Here is a 19,490-nt window from a genome sequence, read left to right as displayed (position 1 = left end):
TTTACCCAAAAAGCTTACGTTGTCAGACAAACGTTCCCTAAATCTCTCAAATCACTTTAGCCAAAACAAGGCTTAAAAACACACATTATGGAAGAACTGAACGTGATCCTCAAGTAAGTAATCTGCCAAGTCTAAGTGGGGCAAACCCAATATTAGAATGAATTTTTTTTTTTTCAAAAAGAGGCTGGATTCTTAATAGCGCCAATGCTATCTAACTCGTTAAACCAGCCGACATTAGCAGTGGTTCCAACCCAACACAATAAGTTGGGGCTATGTAGGCTTTCTGAGTCTCCTGATTGGCCCAGAATTCTTCCCTTTCCACAGTTATTGCCCCAGGGCATTGGCAGTTCTGCATTCCCCCATCTTGCATGCTCTGGGGTGAAGGGGAAGATAAACTCTGAAATGGAAATTGTTAATTAGACAGATGTGCTGGTGTCAGTGCCGATGAATGGGCATGGCAACAGGTCAAGTTGAGTACATGGCATCAAAAAAAATCAGCCCTGTCTGCAGCATTCATTCAATAGTATTTACTGAGCGCTTACTATGTGCAGAGCACTGTACTAAGCGCTTGGAATGAACAAGTCGGCAACAGATAGAGACAGTCCCTATGCTAGATAGAGTTGGGCTGATGTGCACCTATGGGGCAAAACTGAGTTATAACTGAAAAAATTTCCAAAAAAAAAAAAATCCAACCACCTGCCCCATGTCAACCCGGCTTCTAGAATTCTTGGAAAGTTCCCTTCCTTGGGTAAACGTGAACAGTGGGATTCATGGTTGGGTGAGGTTAAGGCATGTCTGGACTAAAAAAGTCTGCCAGACCTCAGCCTCAACAGGGAGATACACCTTCCTCTTATTGACAGGCCTAATAATAATCCTTTTAAAATTCCAAAAAGAAAGGGTAACACATTTCTAACCAGACTCTGAGACAATACATAAATTCCACCTACTTTAGGACAAAACTCCTTTTATCTGCCCTTGAGGCAGCCAAGCACATTAACGAGTCTCAAGGGCTTCAAAGATTTAAGGCAGAGGCCCTAAATTTATAGACTTTGACTTTTTTTAAATTACAGTTTGTGGGACTGTGTCTTTGGAGAAAAACAACTTATTTGTGGCAGGAAGTAGGGAGCGCCTTTGTTAACCTTCAGACCCAAAGATTTTTGAAATTTATCAGCAAAGGCAATTTTGAGAACCTGCTTCCGGAATCTTGAGGATATTATTGGGATGGTTAGAAAGGGAAGTAGTTCCTACCTCAGATTTCGCTTTCTCTTGCAGAATGTATAAAGTGGGGTAGAAGGTGCTCGCAATTCCACGATACTTTTTAAGCCAGTAATGACAATATGCCTACAAGCACTGTTCAAATGTGAAAAATATCAAGCTAGTCTTATTTCACTAGAACAATCAACATGAAGGTCGGGGGAAGAATACACAACTGGAAAGAAAACTAGCATCGGTGCAGAGGAGAGCTGGAAAGTCCAAGCTGTAATCAATCGATCGATGGCATTTATTGAATGCTTACTGTGCAGAGCACTGTACTAAGTGCTTGGGAGAGTACAATATAACAGAGTTGGTAGACCCGTTCTACCACAGTGAGTTTACATTCTAGAGGGGGAGTTAGACATTAATATAAATGAATTAGGGATATATACATAAGTGCTAAGGGGCTTGAGGGAGGGGTGAATAAACGGGTGAAAATCCAAGCTCAAGGGTGTCCCAGAAGGGAGTGGGAAAAGAGGAAATGAGGGCTTAGTTGAGGTTAGTACCATCTCTGATGTGCTCTGAAACTCACCGATATCTAGTCTTAAAATTTCCCTGCCCACGAGTTTACAGTCTCCGTCATCTATGCACTTGAATTTGTACCTTTCAGGCCCTTGATATTCACCCACCCGCAGCCCCACAGCACTTATGTACTAAATAAATTATCCGTAATTTATTTATATTTATATATATCTCCGCATCTAGACTGTAAGTTCCTTGTGGGCAGGGAATGTGTCTACCAACTCTATTATACTGTACTTTCCCTAGCACTTATTACAGTGCTTTGCACTCAATAAATACAATTGATTGATTAAAACTTGTAAATGATCAGGGACAATCAGGAATATCCCAGCAGGGGTGTTTCAGATATCACCCCAGTCACTCCACCAAAATAACAATAAGAATAATAATTGAGGTTTTTGTTTAGCACTCACTCTGTATCAAGCAGTGTACTAAGTGCTGAGGGAAGTACTAGACAGTCAAGTTAGATACCACAAAATAATCAGGTTGGACACTCTCCCTATCCCTCCTGGGGCTCATGGTGTACTGGGGAGGGAGAAAAATTTCCAGTTGAGGAAACTGAAGCTCAGAGAAGTGAAGGGATCTGCCCTAAATCATACAGTTGGCAAGTGGCAAAATTGGATTTAGAACCCAAGTCCTCTGACTCCCAGACCCATGATCCTTCCACAAGGTCTTACCTGCTTCTCAAAAGGAAACACTTATACCTTCTAACTCTGTTAAACTGTGATACTGTACTCTCCCAAGCACTCAATATAGTGTTCTGCACTCAGCAATCAGTATGATCGACTGACTGAAAAGGACCAAAGGACTGTCCCCTCCACTTCCCCATCATGCCAACACACCATGCTGCAGCTGCATGTAGTATAACACAATGACATCACAGGCAACAATTTGCCTCCCCTAAACCCAGTGCCCTAGGCAGCCTGGCTCTGAGATCGCATCCAACACCTCACTCCTAGATCTCATCCATCCCACTGCCATCCTTGAGGAGAGCAGCGGCGCAGCCATCATCTCTGGAGGGTCCCACTCGGCAGCTCCGCGACACCTCATCTTATCTCGCTTACCTTCTGAAGCCGGCCCTCTATGCCAGTGGGTGGAAGACAGTACAAAATTTCTGTCTCCTAAATTTTTCAGTGTAACCAAATGACGGCTGGTGGAAACCACCACCGAGAGAGAGATTTTCAGGTGGGTAATGATTTTTATACTCAGAAGTGCACAGAGCACTGATTTTCTAGAGCCAGATTCCCATTTTTTAACTTGGGAAGAGCTGCTGCTTAGTTCTCTGGGTGGGACCTATAATTTGAGTGAAATTTCCCTTCCTAGAGAAAACTAAAGGGTGAACAACCCTGTCATGGGTTACTGATTGAAATAATAATCTCTCATGGGCTGACCTAGCCCAAAATGAATTCTTGACTCATAATTGAGAACCAACAGAGAAGGATTAGGAAAATTTCCTCAGAGGTATTTTAACTTTCTTTTATAAGCATTCCCTCCTTAACCTAGTCTCACGAGGGACTCACAAACATCTGTGTGACTCTTCAGTGAATCGGCTCTTCACCTGGACCTCGGCTGCTAGCACTGAAATGGCCGTCACCCATTAGAAGAGGAAGAATCGGTCAAACTACAGAGAGATTTCATCTCGATACACTCTTCCACAATCAACACTATAGAATACTGCGAGGAGAAATCCACCTGCGGTTGACTTTGAATCACTCTGCTGTTAAATGTCAATTCACATAGGCATTTATAAATAGAACTCGCTAACGATACATCTAGTCCAAAAATCTGATTGGGGGCCAAAATTAACCTCTTCTCTGAAGGTTAGAAGCCTCTAAATAATATTTCCCTGGATTTGTATAAGGTCTCTCATATCCTGCTATATCTTCAAAACATTATCTTAAGAAAGGGGCATGGGGACAATGGAAAAATAGACTCAGGGGCTGTGTGGCTTGCTCAAGGTCAAATGTTGAGGAGCCAGACTTAGAACGCAAGTCTCCCAGTCCAAGATTCTAAGAATTAGGGATCATTAGATTTTCAAGACTTTCATATTCACACATATTGCTTCCAATATGTGCAATGTATCACAGATAGAGAGACATCAATGTATGTAATATCAGTGTATTATGTATGATCCTACCAGACTGTCAACTCCCTGAACCATACGAGGGAGCAAATTATCCGTGTAGGGTGAGATGGGGCTTGCATACACTGTGAAAAGCACTCCGACCATGATGGCCGCAGTGGCTGGAGTTTGTATTTTAATCAGCTCCAACCACTGTCTCACCATGCAGTTTACTTTGGCAGGCAAATAGCTATTTCTGTGTTAGTCCACTTCCCCCACGTCCTACCTCTAAGCAGTTCTCCTGGTTTTTAAAAAAATCTCTACAATCCAACAACCAAATCATTCATATATACTTGTCACTCAAAAGGTCCACTGGCTTGGTAACCATTGAATACACTGAATGAAGCTCTTAAAGACTATATTAACAAGACTAATTATAAAATTTTAATTTAATTCATTAAAGCTACTTTATAAATGTACACATCTATAATTTATTTATTTATATTAATGTCTGTCTCCCCCTCTAGACCATAAGCTCATTATGGGCAGGAAATATGTCTGTTTGTTGTTATACTCTCCCAAGTGTTTAGTACAGTGCTCTGCAGAGAGTAAGTGCTCAATAAATACAAGTACATGATGAATGAATAAGGTAGAGGAGGAGCCCACGAAAGATGATAATCACATTTAATAAGCATTTACATGTTGCCAAGCACTGTACTGAGTGCAGGGGTAGAAACAAGATAATCAGGTCGGACACGGGCCCTGTCCAAGGAAGAAAACAGGTATTGAATCCCAATTTTACAGATGAGGAAACTATAGCACAGAGAAGTCAAGTGACTTGTCCAAGGTCACACAGCAGGCCAGTGGCAGAGTCAGAATTAGAACGCAGGTTCTTTGACTCCTAGGCCCACGCTCTTTCCAGTACACCATACTGTACCTTGTAATACTGATACCAAAGGACAGCTGACTTTGCTTTTAGCACATGCACCAAAATACTATGTTTTTTTCCTTGTAAAAATCATGAGCCTGGGAGTCAGAGAACCTGGGTTCTAATTCCAGCTCTGCCACTTGCCTGCTGTGGACCTTAGGCAAGCCCCTTAATTTCTCTTTTCTTTGGTTTCCTCATCTGTAAAAGGGGATTAAATATCTTCTCTCCCTCCTATTTAAGCCCCGAGGACAGAGTCCAATCTGATTATCTTTAGAGCTTAGCACAGCACTTGGGATGTAGTAAGTGCTTAACAAATAGCACAATTACTATTATTATAATAATTTTTCCTCCACAAAAGGCATTTCTCAAACTTTCTCCAAGAAAAAAAAACTCAAAACAACTCTTCACAGTAAAGAAGCTGTGCCATTATACTGGTTACTTTCAGAACTATAAAGCAAGTTATTCCTCCCATGTAAGGATCCCTGAACAGAACAACATCACATTATTAAAACTAATCTATAAAGGCAATGACAAATCCCATAAATTCAGTCTTGCATAAAAGTATTTACAAGTCTGGTTTGAACCTATTTCAAAGCACTTCCCTGCAAAGAGTGGACCATGCTCGGAAGAGACTATCAAAAATGGCAGTTAGTTCTTGCCCAGGACCTTAATGTTGGTATTTGTTAAGCGCTTACTATGTGCACAGCACTGTTCTAAGCGCTGGGAGACACGGGGGAATCAGGTTGTCCCACATGGGGCTCACAGTCTTAATCCTCATTTTACAGATGAGGTAACTGAGGCCCAGAGAAGTTAAGTGATTCGCCCACAGTCACACAGCTGACAAGTGGCAGAGCTGGGATTCAAACTCATGACCTCTGACTCCAAAGCCCATGCTCTTTCCACTGAGCCACGCTGCTTCTCTAAGGATGACCTTCTCTAAGACCGACCTTAAGGATGTCGGTCTGGTGACATCTATAAGAAATTTAAAACCCTAGACTAAATGGACTCTGCCATGCACTTCTCTAGATTGTATGCTCATCTCCAGACTGCAATCTCCTTGTGGGCATGGAATGTGTCTTTTATTGTTATACTGTCCTCTCCCAGGCGCTTAGCTCAGTGCTCTGTATACATTAAGCGTTCAATAAATACCACTGACTGCCATGTTTTCATGAGTATTTGTATGTTGAAGGGCACTCTTTAGAGTATGTTGCTTATGCTTTCTTAGCTTAGGCTACTGAGAGAAAATGATTTGGAAAAAGGTATTAGATGGCAGGCCAAAACAAATGAAAATCTTTGAACCTATTTTCCAGGTTGGTCTAGAATACCACTTCTTCTTGGGAAAACTTAAACCAGAGAACCCTAACTTACTTAAAACTCTTGTTAGCCGGACAATTTAGCAACAACATGCTTAGGAAGTTCAACCATGCTGAAATCTATATTATATTTTTTAAAGTAACTTCAGGAAAAGAAAAGCTTCCAAGTTAAAAGATGTTCTATTAACTTTGTTTGCCAGTCGGTAAAAGTGGCATCATTTTCTGACCTGTGCAACTGGCAAGTCATCCAGATTTTCAGGACCATCCCACTTGAACCTTTAGGGTTAAATACAAATCCCCCAAAATAAATAAATAAAACAGAAAATGCGTTTAAACTTTTTTAGAATTTCCCAATAAAAATGAAAAGAGCAAGAAAGAGATAAATCTGACTAAATTAAAGATGTTGGAAGAAAAATGAATATTTTAGAAATAAAATCAGATAAATGAAGTAATGTGATACAGGCTATGGGTAAGGACTTAATAAAGAATTTTATGTGGTCATGAAATTTCACATGGAATATGTGTCTCAACTGACTCAGATTAAAGAACAGGTGGGGTGGAAACTATGCATCCTGAAGCCAGTGTAAGGAGTCCAACACAAAAAATTGGTCTTTTGACATATAGCCTTCAAAATAAGTCCAGATTTAAAAAAAAAATCAGCCTTTTAGGCATTCACTGCCAATAGAAATGGTTTCCCCAGTAGGTTTCACTGAATAAAAAAATTAAACAAAAGGGTATTTCTGGTGACCACAAGTTAGAAAGAAGAGTCTAATAACTTGCACAAGAAAAGACAGTGTTGGAGCTGGTTTTAATTAAAATTATATCATTTAACTGGAAAAAAGCACTAAATCTGGACAAGGCATTCTATTGGAAAGGGTCAGTATCACTAACAAGGACAGGAGTGTTAGGTTCCCTCCCACCCCCAAAACACAGTATTCCACCTTATTTCTTGCCCCCAGAATGGAGAATATACCCAAGATTTATTTAAAAGAATACAATAGGTCTGAAAAATAAACTAGAAGACCTACTGTGCCTCATACTCTCTCTCCCATCTCTAATTTCTGTGACACTCCGATTAGAGCCCTGAATGCTATTAACACAGTTTGAAGTCAGCACGTTTGACAGCTACCCACAACATCTAAATGTAGAGGTCCCATAAGGTTTTGAAGTAAGGCAAAAATACACACTCTTACTTTTGCTGGCTGTTGTTCAAAAGAAAAACTGAAGTGGAAAGTTACCAGTAGAGACACTCTGACTACTCCACTACTCCATGCAAATCCTTAAAAAGACAAAGAACATTCATCTGACCACTTCAAGAAATGTGTTGGGTTTTCTGTCCTGATTTTTGCCATTTCACCTGAAGGACAGAACTGCAATTTCAGCACACGTCTGGTCCAGAATAGAGCAAAAATGATTAGGTTTCCTACTCTTCTTTGCAGGCCTCTAAGTGCTTCCATCACTTGAAGACAAATCTGAGCTGGTTAAGTCACAGATATGCAATGTGTCTTATCCCCATTTCTAAAATCATAAAAACTGAGCTGAAAAATAGGGTCAACTTAAAATTACAAATACGGTGGACGAGAAGAAGGAGGAGTCAAGCTGCAAATAAACTCCCAAAGCCTCGAATTAGCAGCTAAAATTGGACATCCCTTAAGGAACCACTTTGACTTGAGGGGGGACGTAAACTAAAATGCTGCTTGGACCAGGATTATGTCCAACAATAACTTAGTATTGAAATCCTATCCTTACCCCTTGCAGCAAAACTGAAATGTGTGATAGGTGCAGGTTTCAGTAAATTTGCTTACCTTTATAACAGATTGACTATCATTTGTGAACAGAGAGATGAGTGCTTTATATTCTGTCCCCATATACGAGGCGACAACACCTAGCTACGCACATTAATTCCAGTTACGATGTTGTGCACGCTGGTACTAGCACTCTCTCCTCAAACTTGATATAGCACTTTGCCTGAAGAACAAGGTGTTGTACTCTACGTGGGACTTTCCTATAATAAATGCCATTAAACCCTTTTAGACCCATTAATTGCAAATCAGTCAGCAGGAGAAACAGCAGAAGTGGATACTAGGAGGGAAACAATGGAAAACAAGAGAAAAGGGCAGAAGAGTAGCAGGGGAAATAGGCAAAATGCAACACCTGCAAAAATCAGTGTATCCAATATTAGTGTACCAGTATACTTAGATGTCAACAATCCAAGGTTCGCTGTCTCTTCCCAACTGCAAAGACTTAAAATATTGAATATTATTGGCAATTGCCACATATCTTTTACCAGAGGTCATTAGGTAGAATTCGTAAAGATCCGAGAAGTCTCTCTTCTCTCTCAGCACAGCAAAACCACCACCTTCCCTTAAAAAGGGTCCGTGGGTGAACAAAATCACTGACTAGCTCCTATCAACTTTAATGTGACACCTACTTTTATACCTCAAGTCGGTGAAAGTCTATGGGGGCCCTCACTGTTTTGACAACACAGTACTTAGGTAAAACCTGCAGGGTTATCAAGAACAAAGCCAAAACGAAATTGTGACCTTCCTCAAAGTCCCCTTCCACCTCCAACCTCTTCTCTACAGAACTGTCCAATTTAGAGTCCCACCTCAATCAATGAACCCCTAACAACTTCCCCATTTTCCCCTCCAACACCTAGACATTAGTCACTTTCTCCTCCTTTGGGATGACTTCTCCTACATATTCCACCTCATCGATTCAGAGAAGCAGCATGGCCTAGTGAATAAAGCACGGTCCTCGGAGTCAGAGAGACCTGGGTTCTAATCCCCACTCCGCCACTGGGCGGCTGTGTGACCTTGGGCAAACCACTTCACTTGTCTGTATCTCAGTTCCCTCATCTTGAAAATGGGGATTAAATACTGCAAGGCCCATGTAGGATATGGACTGTGTATATGGACTGTGTCCAACCTTATTAGCTTGTATCTACCCCAGCATTTACATTTGGAATACGGTAAGCTCTTAAAAAATGCCATTAAAAAAATAGGATTTGGGTTCTAATCCCTGCTCTGCCACTTGTCTACTGTGTGACCTTGGGCAAGCCACGTAACTTCTCTGAGCTTCAGTCACCTCATCTGTAAAATAGGGATTAAGACTGTGAGCCCCATGTGGGACAAAGTGATGACCCTGTTTCTCCCCCAGTGCTTAGAACAGTGCTTGGCACATAGTAAGCGCTTAACAAATACCATAATTATTATTACGATTACTACAGTGCCTGAAGCATACCAAAACCTTAACAATCATGGCTTAGTGGATAAAAACACACTCCTGGGAGCCAGAAGGTCATGAGTTCTAATGCCGGCTCTGCCACATGTCTACTGTGGGACCTTGGGCAAATGACTTGCAGCGCTTCTACTCCAATGCTTAGACCAGTGTTTGGCACATAGTATGCATTTAACAGATACCACCATTATTATTATTACTTCTCTGCGCCTCAGTTCTCTCATCAGTAAAATGGGGTTTGAGATGGTGAGCCCCCAAACAGGCCAGGGGACAGTGTCCAACCCGATCTGCTGTTATCCACCCTAGCGCTTGGAACAGGGCCTGGTATACAGCGTGGCTCAGTGGAAAGAGCCTGGGAGTCAGAGGTCATGGGGTCGAATCCTGTCTCTGCCACTTGTCAGCTGTGTGACTGTGGGCAACTCATGTAGCTTCTCTATGCCTCAGGTACCTTATATATAAAATGGGGATTAACTGCGAGCCTCACGTGGGACCACCTGATGACCCCATATCTCCCCCAGCGCTTAGAACATTGCTCTGCATATAGTAAGCACTTAACAAATACCAACATTATTATAGTGCAGGTATTTAACAAATACCAACAATACAGGAGGGGCTTAACAAACACCACCATTATTATTATTACTTCACGGCGCCTCAGTGCTCTCATCAATAAAATAGGGTTTGAGACGGTGAGCCCCCAAATGGGCCTGGTGACAGTGTCCAACCCGATTTGCTGTGATCCACCCTAGCGCTTGGGACAGGACCTGGCACATAGTAGGTGCTTAACAAATACCACCATTATTATTATTACTTCACTGCACCTCGGTTCTCCCATCTGTAAAATAGGGTTGGACATAGTGAGCCCCCAAATGGGCCAGGGGACAGTGTCCAACCCGATCTGCGGGTATCCACCCTAGCGCTTGGGACAGGGCCTGGCACATGGTAGGTGCTTAACAATTACCAACATTATTATTACTTTACTACACTTTGGTTTTCTCTTCGGTAAAATCGGGTTTGGGATGGTGAACCCCCAAATGGGCCAGGGGACAGTGTCCAACCCGATCTGGGGGTATCCACCCTAGGGCTTGGGACAGGGTCTGGCACATAGTAGGTGCTTAACAATTACCAACATCATTATTACTTTACTACACTTTGGTTTTCTCATCGGTAAAATAGGGTTTGGATGGTGAGGCCCCAAATGGGCCAAGGGACGGTGTCCAACCCGGTCTGCGGGTATCCACCCTGGGGCTGGGGACGGGGTCGGGTGTAAAGGAGACGCTTAAGACATGCCACAGTTATTATTGTGGTATTAAATACACCGTAATAATGATTAAATTCCATTTTTGAAAAAGATGAAGCGCGTAAAAGTCCCCCTGGGCGTCGAGGGGAGCCCGAGGGGGGCGGGGGAAGGCGCCGCTCGGCCTGCGGGGAGGGAGGGCCAAGTGCGCATGCGCGCCCGCGCCCCCGCGCCTGCGCCCCGCGGGGCCGCGTCGCTGACCTGGCAGGTGCGGCCGGCCGCAGAGCCGCACGAAGCGGTTGAGCAGCCCGCCTCCTCGACCGCTCCCGCTGCCCGCGCCGCCGCCGCCGCCTCCTCCTCCTCCTCGCCGACGGGGTCCGTCCCAGCCTTGGGCAGCCGACATGACGCCCTCCTTCTCGCCCCGCTTCGCCGCAGCCCCTTCCGCCGCCGGACCTTCTCTGGGGACGGAGCGATGGGGAGGGGCGGGGCCGGGGGGGGGCAGCGCCCCGGCGGCAGCCAATGGGAAGCCGCCTCGGCAACGACTGACCAATGGAAGGTCGCCGTCTTGGAAGGCGGAGAGAGAGAGACGTGGTAACCATAGCTATGGCGAAAAAAAGAGAAAAGGCCGGAGTAGTCGCTCGCCCGAGCCATCGAGCGGGTCGCCGCCACTGCGGGAGCAGGCAGGACGGATCGATGGCCGAGTGGCAGCCCAAACCAATCAGCCAATGTTCATTCATTCATTGAACTCTTACTATGTGCAGAGCACTGGATTAAGCGCTTGGAATGGACAATTGGGCAACAGATAGCGACAATCCCTGCCCCATGACGGGCTCACAGTCTAATCAGGGGAGACAGATGGACAAAAACAAGACAACATAATCATGATAAATAGAATCAAGGGGATGTACACCTCATTAACAAAATAAATAGGGTAATAAAAATATCTACAAATGAGCACAGTGCTGAGGGGAGGGGAGAGGGGAGGAGCAAAGTTCATCCTTAATGGCAAACCAAAGGCACAGATCTCTTCCCCTTGCTGGAAGGTTCATTCATTCAGTAGTATTTATTGATCGCTTAATCTGTGCAGAGCCCTGTTCTAAGCGCTGGGGTAGATACAGGGTCATCAGGTTGTCCAACGTGGGGCTCACAGTCTTCATCCCCATTTTACAGATGAGGGAACTGAGGCACAGAGAAGTGACTTGTCCAAAGTCACACAGCTGATTATCAGGATTAGAACCCATGACCTCTGACTCCCAAGCCCATGCTCTTTCCACTGAGCCACGGTGCTTCTCAAGGAGCAGCAACTCCTTTTGAGGGCCACACTGATCTCTGATTTCCATGGGTCCCATCACAGGGATGAATCAATCGACTTGGGAGTTCACTCCTCAGACATGAGAGGAAAATAGAGGGTACGTGCTCCTGTGAAATGACTGGATCTTTCAAAGATCATTTCCATTCGAACCAAGGATGACCAGGAGCTGTGAAAGACAGTGCCATCAGTAGAGTAGTAGTAATAATAACAATTATGAAATTTGTTAAATACTCTATGCCAAGCACCATACTAAGCGCTGGGGTCGATAAAATGTTATCAGGTAGGACCCAAACACCCTGAGCCCCACATGGAGTTTACAGTCTAACTAGGAGGGAGAACAGGTATTGAGTCACCATTTTAGAGATGAGGAAACTATGGCATGGGAAAGTTGTGACTTGCCCAAGATCTCACCGCAGGCAAATGGTGGAGCTGGGATTAGAACTAATAATAACGTGCATTAAGTGCTTACTGTAAGCAGAGCACCGTACTAAGCACTGGGAGAGAATGCACAGGTGTAAATTAAAATACGGTCCCTGTCCTTCCTGGGGGTTTAGTCTGTGAAGGTACAGATCCCATATCTGTTGGAGAGGCTCCATCCAGATGCAGCCTGCTGTTGGTCCAAAGGAAGGAGCTCTGCTCTGGGAATTACGAGACCTGGGTTCTAGTTCCAGTTTTGCCTGTGGTGGTTTCTGACCTCAGAAACACCGAGGCTGTTCCACTAGGCGGACCCATCCAGCGGGAATCCTGAGAAATGATAGATTTGTCTTACATTTTCTTGTATTCCCACTAGGGCGTGGAGAGCAGCAAGTACGTAGATGGTCAGGGTTGCAGCACAAAGAAGCAGCACACAAAGAATTGTACAAGAAGGACAATTGGTGATTGATTGCAGCATGGTGCCCAAGTTGTGTTTTTTGGGAGGTTCTTGGTCCTTAAGTCTCAGAACTGAGGCCTGTTTTTGTTCTTGATACATGCAGATTTAAAAAACCTCTTGGGGAAAAAAATGACAATTGATAAACCCGCTTTACTGATAACTGAGGCACTTGCCGTCTTACCTGGAATTAAAAACAATTTATGCCAAGGTATTAGCAAAGAAGGCTGTTATTCTTTGACACCTGTACTGTTGAAGTAGCCATCCCTCCCTCTCTGAACCAATCTCCATATCCTTGGTTGGGGTCTTCGTTGAGCCCCTCACCAATCAGGCCCATTCTGCAGAGAGGCAGGCTGGGCTTTGCCCCACTAAATTATAAGCTTCTTGTTGGCAGAGACTGTGACTACCAACTCAGTGGTATTGTACTGTACTTTCCCAAGCACTTTGCACAGTTCTCCGCACACAGTAAATGTCCAATAAATAGCATTCGCAGATTGACTTAAGTCAGGATAGGGTGACCAAACTCCACCCTGCGATTCTCTTCCTCCCCTTGTTTCTCTATTTTTTTTCAGACCTCCTAAGGCCAAGCTCGGCCACCGTTCTATGCACACTGAATCACACATTTGTGAATTACACATGTATGGAAGTCTTTATGTTTCCACTGGAACTAGAAGGGACCCTAGAAATGAGTTCAGATCCAGTCAGGTCAGAAGGCCTTGGGCTAGAAATAGATCCCTCACTCCAAGAGCTCTAATCCAGGTGATTGCTACTTCCTCCTTGCTGACCTTGCCGCCTCCACTCTCTCCCAACTCCAATCCATGGAAAAATCACACCATCAGGATCATCTTCCATGAGTGCCTCTCCGCCGATGTCATTTTCCTTCTCAGACCCCTGCCGTATCACCCCGTGTGCCAGTGCTATATATCAAATCCAAAATCTTGACCTTGAGCTACTGATTTGAATGTCAGAGACACCCAAAGTGCCTGCCCGCTCAAAGGTAGCACACCAAACCATTCTGCCTAGCCCGCCATCCTCTGGCACAGGTTCCAGGGCAGCCACTTCTCATCCTCCCCCAAGCCCTGCCAAAAACTTAGCACTATCCTCACACTATCTTTGGATCCCCCCCTGCTGTTGTGGGAATCTCCAACACTCTCCCATGCCCTCCTGAACCTCCACTCGACTGACAGGGCACTAAAATGTGCAGAACCCCAGAGCAGAAGCTGTGGAGGCAGGAAAGCAGCATAGGTTATAGCAGAAGTACTAAAGCACACCAAACTTGAGCTGACAAACACTCCACCCATTTCCCCAACAATCCTCCCACCGCAGTTCAGTTTGGCAAGGAAAAAAATCTCACCAATGCCAGACATAAATCCTTCTTCACCTGCTCTCACTCTTCCTAATAGCCCTCACTGACCTTTTCTCATACAGTGACTGGCACAAACTAAGCACTTTACAAATACCATTATTATTATTATCATCTATTCCAGTCAGGCATCTACTTTGTAATAATACTTTTTACCTCTGTTCTCTTCCCTAGGCCAACCTACATACCTAGGACAGCACACAATTATGTCTATTTAGTTGGACTTATTCTTATAAGACTTTTTTCCTTAAGCACTTTGATACTCACTCCACTCCCACTGAAGAAGCAGCATGGTGTAGTCGTTAGAGCCCGGGCCTGGGAGTCTGAAGGTCATGGGTCCCCATCCCAGCTCCAGCACTTGTCTGCTGCGTGACCTTGGGCAAGACACTTCACTTCTCTGAGCCTCAATTTCCTCATCTGTAAAATGAAGATTGAGACTATGGGTCTGGGCTATGTCCAATCGGATTTGCTTGTATCCACCCCAGCATTTAGTACAGTGCCTGGCACATAGTAAGTAATTAAATACCACAATTACTCTTATTTATGCACATATCCTTACACTCCCCTATCTGCAACCTATTTTAGTATCCGTCTCCATTTCTAGACTCATTCCTAAACTTCTTGTGGGCAGGGGTGATGCCTACCAACTCTAATAATAATAATAATGTTGGTATTTGTTAAGCGCTTACTATGTGCCGAGCACTGTTCTAAGCGCTGGGGTAGACATAGGGGAATCAGGTTGTCCCACGTGGGGCTCACAGTCTTAATCCCCATTTTACAGATGAGGGAACTGAGGCACCGAGAAGTTAAGTGACTTGCCCAAAGTCACACAGCTGGCAAGTGGCAGAGCCGGGGTACTGTACTCTCCCAAGTGCTTAACACAGTGCTCTGCACACACAGTAAGCACTGGATAAATCCCACTGATAGACCGATTGATAGTCTTATCTAATTTTATGAGTGTAAAACTTGTGCCTAAGTGTAAGTTGTCTGTCTGCTTGTCTTGTCTTTATCCAATTAAATCCTTGAGGATTACTCTGTAATCCTGTGGTGCCTAGAATGGTGCAAACTTGTTAGGCTCAGAGCTGCAGTGGAAACACAACCAACAGGGATGAGAGAGAGCGAAAGCGGAGCTGGGCAAACCATTATCACCACAATCTATTTCTTCGCACAGATTCTCAGTCCTGAAGTCTCCAGACAGAGGCTCATTTGTTGTTCTTAACAGAAGATTTCATCATCATCGTTCCCATTATGTCTATGGAAGGTGCCCTAAAACTGTTTCAATTGATCATATTTATTGAGCACGTGCTGTATATTAATAATGGTACTTGTTAAGCGCTTACTATGTGCCAAGCACTGTTCTAAGTGCCAGATACAGAGCACTGTACTAAGCACTGGCACAGTGACAACAATGCTTGAGTTGAAAACAGTTTTGTGCAGTCTTTGTTAATCAATATGGGCAACTGTTCTTAATCTATATCTTGGTGAAGACAGGGGTAATAAAAATCTCCCATCTCCAAAATCAGCAAGATCCCTATGCAAAACACAGGTCCTGAAGGAGGTGGAAAAGAAGTCAAGGAAATCTCCAAGTGAAATTAGAGCTGGTTGCTCCCCAAAACCTCAGATTTTCTAAACCAAAAATCATAAAAAGGGGGCACTGAAAATAGATAAATAATAAGATAGAAACAAAAGGCTTTTCCTCCACAAGGGTGTCCCTGAGTCTCTCTAGAGCCTGGATGAAGCCTCCCCAAACCCCAACAGATTTGACAAGCTATTTTCAATCAACGATATTTATTGAGCATGGCCGGAAGAGTAAAACACAACAGAGTTGGTAGACACACTCTGGGCCCCCAGGAGCTTGCAGTCTAGAGGGAAAGGCAGGTGCTAAGTTATGGCTATATGCCTAAGTGCTGAGTGGGGTGAATATCAAGTGTTTAAATCCAAATCCAGATCCAAATGCCACGGCAACATTGAAGGGAGAGGGAATAAGGGAGATGAGGGCTTAGTTGCAGGGAGGCCTCTTGGAGGAGATGTGATTTTAATATGGATTTGAAGATGGGAAGAATTGTGATCTGTTGGATATGAAAGGGGAAGGAGCTCCAGGCCATTGGTGGGGGTGAGGACAAGGTAGATAAAATCGAGTTATAGTAAGTAAGTTGGCATTGGAGGAGCGAAGTTATGTGGACTGGGTGGTAGGAAATCAGGAAGGTAAGATAGGAAGGGTGCGACCTGATTAAGTACTTTAAAGCCAATGGTAAGGAGTTTTTGTTTGATGGGGCTGTGAATGGGCAACTTTGGAGCTTTTTGAGGAGTGAGAAGGGTTAGTTTGAGATAATGCAGTTCTCTTGGAGCACTCTGCATGTACAACCACCAAAATACAATCTTGTAAGAGGCCTTTTTAACAGCTGTGAAGAAATGCTTCAGGATATGTTAGGGTGCTGCTGTTTCTAATTGAAACTGCCCAGAAAATTCAGATTATAGGATTTCCCTTGCTGGAATCTGGCCAAGTTACAAGGGACCAGGCTCTCAGAGTTATACCTCACCTGAACAGCAAGTTTACCTAAAATCTCCCTTCCCCCCCCCCCCCCCCAGACCAAACATACTTCCAAGTCCTAAATGACCACTAATAGATAATCCTTATGCAAATACCAGACCAACAGGTTTATTCCTTTACCTCTTATGTGAACGAGCCTATTTACTTTACTTTTTGATTAATTGTAAACACATCCATTGCCTGAGGGCTCTGGGCACCACCGCCACTAGATAGAAATACTGCAATTAAATTAAATGTTGCAGTTGGAACTTCCATCCAAGAAACTGAAAGGAAATGCCAAAGACTGTATCCACTTGAGAATGCCAGATAAAAAAGTTGCTTGAAAAGTTGCAAGGCCTAGGGCATAGAGCACAGGCCTGGAAGTCAGACGGACCTGGATTCTAATCCCAGCTCTGCCTCTTGTATGCTGTGTGACCTTGGGTAAGTCACTTAACTTCTCTGTACCTCGGTTAACTCATCTGTAAAATGAGGGTGAATACTGTGAGCCCCCGTTGGGACACGGACTGTGTCCAACCTGATATCTTGAACCTACCCCAGAGTTTAGTACAGTGCCTGGCACATAGTAAATGCTTAACAAATACCATAAAAAAAGTTTAATTCTTACCCCTGTATTTTGAAGGTCAATCACATGGGACCAGAATATTTTTATCTCCAAATCTGTGAATTCTTCTTAGAAGCACTCCTTCTGATCTTCATTCATTCAGTCATATTTATTGAGTGCTTACTGTGTGCAGAGCACTGTACTAAGCACTGGAGAAGTACAGTTCAGCAACAGAGACAATCCCTGCCCACAATGGCCTCACAGTGCTTAGAGAGATAAAACATCCCCACAGGTAATTAGGGCTCAAAGCATGTAAAACTTTTAATCTTAAGAATCAACACCTTAACCATGCAGGGCACAAATGCTCAAATCTGATACCCCTCAGGGGCATGCAAATGCAGGAGGGCATTGACCGATAAAGGTGATAACAGCAAAGTAAGTTTTTGCGTTTGGGACCTGAAAAGAGCCAGAGATTTCTCTCCAGAAAAAAAAAAGGGATTATGTTTACAGAGAAGGACGTTCAGTTGAGATTCCACATTAACACAGGTTTGCTTAGACCAGATCGGGTTGCTTTGCCACAAAATCCCTGTTCCTTGCAGGTCTCCTGTTCTTGAGGATGATTAGAAACTACGTGGATCTATAAGGGATTCGAGAGAGTCAAGAGGTGGGGGGAAAGGAAATAAAGGAGAATGTTAGGAAAAGCCATTCTTTTCTGATAGATAACCTAAAGAAGGATCATAGCCTAGTGAAAGAGCTCAGACCTGGTAGTCAGAGGACCTGTTTTCTAATCCCCACTCTGCCAAATGTTTACTGTGTGACATTAGGCAAACCACTTAACTTCTCTGTGCCTCAATTTTCCTGTTCTCCCTTCTACTTAGATTATGAACCCCACACAGGGCAGGGACTGTGGCCAAACTAATTAACTTATATCTACCCCAGTGCTTAAAACAGTGATTGACACATAGTAAGCGCTTAACAAATACCATAAAAAAAGTATTTAAAGACACCATAGGATTGACTAATGTCAATTTGACTGTTTTCTCTGGGTAAGCCTCTTCCCCTCGGACAACAGCCTCCTTTTCCCATCAATAAACAGGGGTAACTAACAGAAACCCAACATGAATTTGAGCCACCTTGCCGTGGCTGAACACGGGGACAGGAGAACCAGCCTTATTATTATCATCAAGTGTCGAGTCGTTTCTGATTCCTAGCGACTCTCTGGATAGATTTTCTCCAGAACATCCTCTCTTCTGCCACACCCGTTACCTTTCTAATGGTTCTTCCATTATCGTTGTTGTGGTCTGGCTCAGTGGAAAGAGCACAGGCTTGGGAGTCCGAGGTCATGGGTTCTAATCCCGGCTCCACTGCTTGCTCACTGGGTGACCTTGGTCAAGTCACTTCACTTCTCTGTGCCTCAGTGTCATCTGGAAAATGGGGATGAAGACTGTGAGCCCCTAGTGGGACAACCTGATGGCTTTGTATCTACCCCAGCCCTTAGAACAGTGCTTGGCACATAGTGTTTAACAAATACCAACATTACTATTATTATTAATGCTGGGGGTGGGAGGGGATGAGGTGTATATCTCCTTGATTCTATTTATCTCGATGATGTTGCCTTGTTTTTGTTTGGTTCTGTTTGGCTTTGCTGTCTCCCCCATTTAGACTGTGAGCCCGTCATTGGGCGGGGATGGTCTCTCTCTTTTGCCGAATTGTCCATTCCAAGCGTTTAGTCCAGTGCTCTGCACATAGTAAGCACTCAATAAATACTATTGCCTGAATGAATGAATGTTTTGTCCTGTTTTGCTCTGCCGTCCGTCTCCCCTGTTTAGACTGTGAGCTCATCATTGGGCGGGAATTGTCTCTCTCTGCCCAATTGTACCTTCCAGGCGCCTAGTACAGTGCTCTGCATATAGTAAGCGCCCAATAAATGCGATTGTATGAATGTTTTGTCCTGTTTTGCTCTGCTGCCTCCCCCCTTGGGCCGGGATGGTCTCTATCTGTTGCCATATTGTCCATTCCAAGAGCTTAGTCCAGTGCTCTGCGCATAGTAAGCACTCAATCAGTACGATAGAATGAAGAAGCAGCATGGCTCAGTGGACAGAGCCCGGGCTTGGGTGTCGGAGGTCATGGGTTCAAATCCCCCCTCTGCCACTTGTCAGCTGGGTGACTGGGGGCCAGTCACTTCACTTCTCTGGGCCTCAGGCCCTCATCTGGAAAATGGGGATTAACTGGGAGCCTCACATGGGACCACCTGATGACCCAGTATCTCCCCCAGCGCTTAGAACAGAGCTCCGCACAT

General features: G+C 44.2%; 1 protein-coding gene across 2 annotated transcripts in view; it reads right to left on the bottom strand.

Moving 5' to 3' along the window:
• Positions 1–11,038, bottom strand: part of KLHDC10 (kelch domain containing 10) — a 38,787-nt gene extending 27,749 nt beyond the window's left edge. Inside the window, exon 1 of one of the 2 annotated variants that reach the window (XM_029073454.2) lies at positions 10,818–11,038. In XM_029073454.2, the coding sequence (XP_028929287.1) occupies positions 10,818–10,959 (142 nt within the window). In that variant the 5' untranslated portion in view covers positions 10,960–11,038. The remainder of the gene's footprint in view (positions 1–10,817) is intronic. The other variant, XM_007670912.3, reaches the window with a different exon arrangement.
• Between the last annotated feature and the right edge of the window lie 8,452 nt (positions 11,039–19,490).

Source organism: Ornithorhynchus anatinus, chromosome 10 (assembly GCF_004115215.2).
Source record: "Ornithorhynchus anatinus isolate Pmale09 chromosome 10, mOrnAna1.pri.v4, whole genome shotgun sequence".
Lineage (NCBI taxonomy): Eukaryota > Metazoa > Chordata > Mammalia > Monotremata > Ornithorhynchidae > Ornithorhynchus > Ornithorhynchus anatinus.
This window is presented reverse-complemented; position numbering and strand designations above follow the sequence as displayed.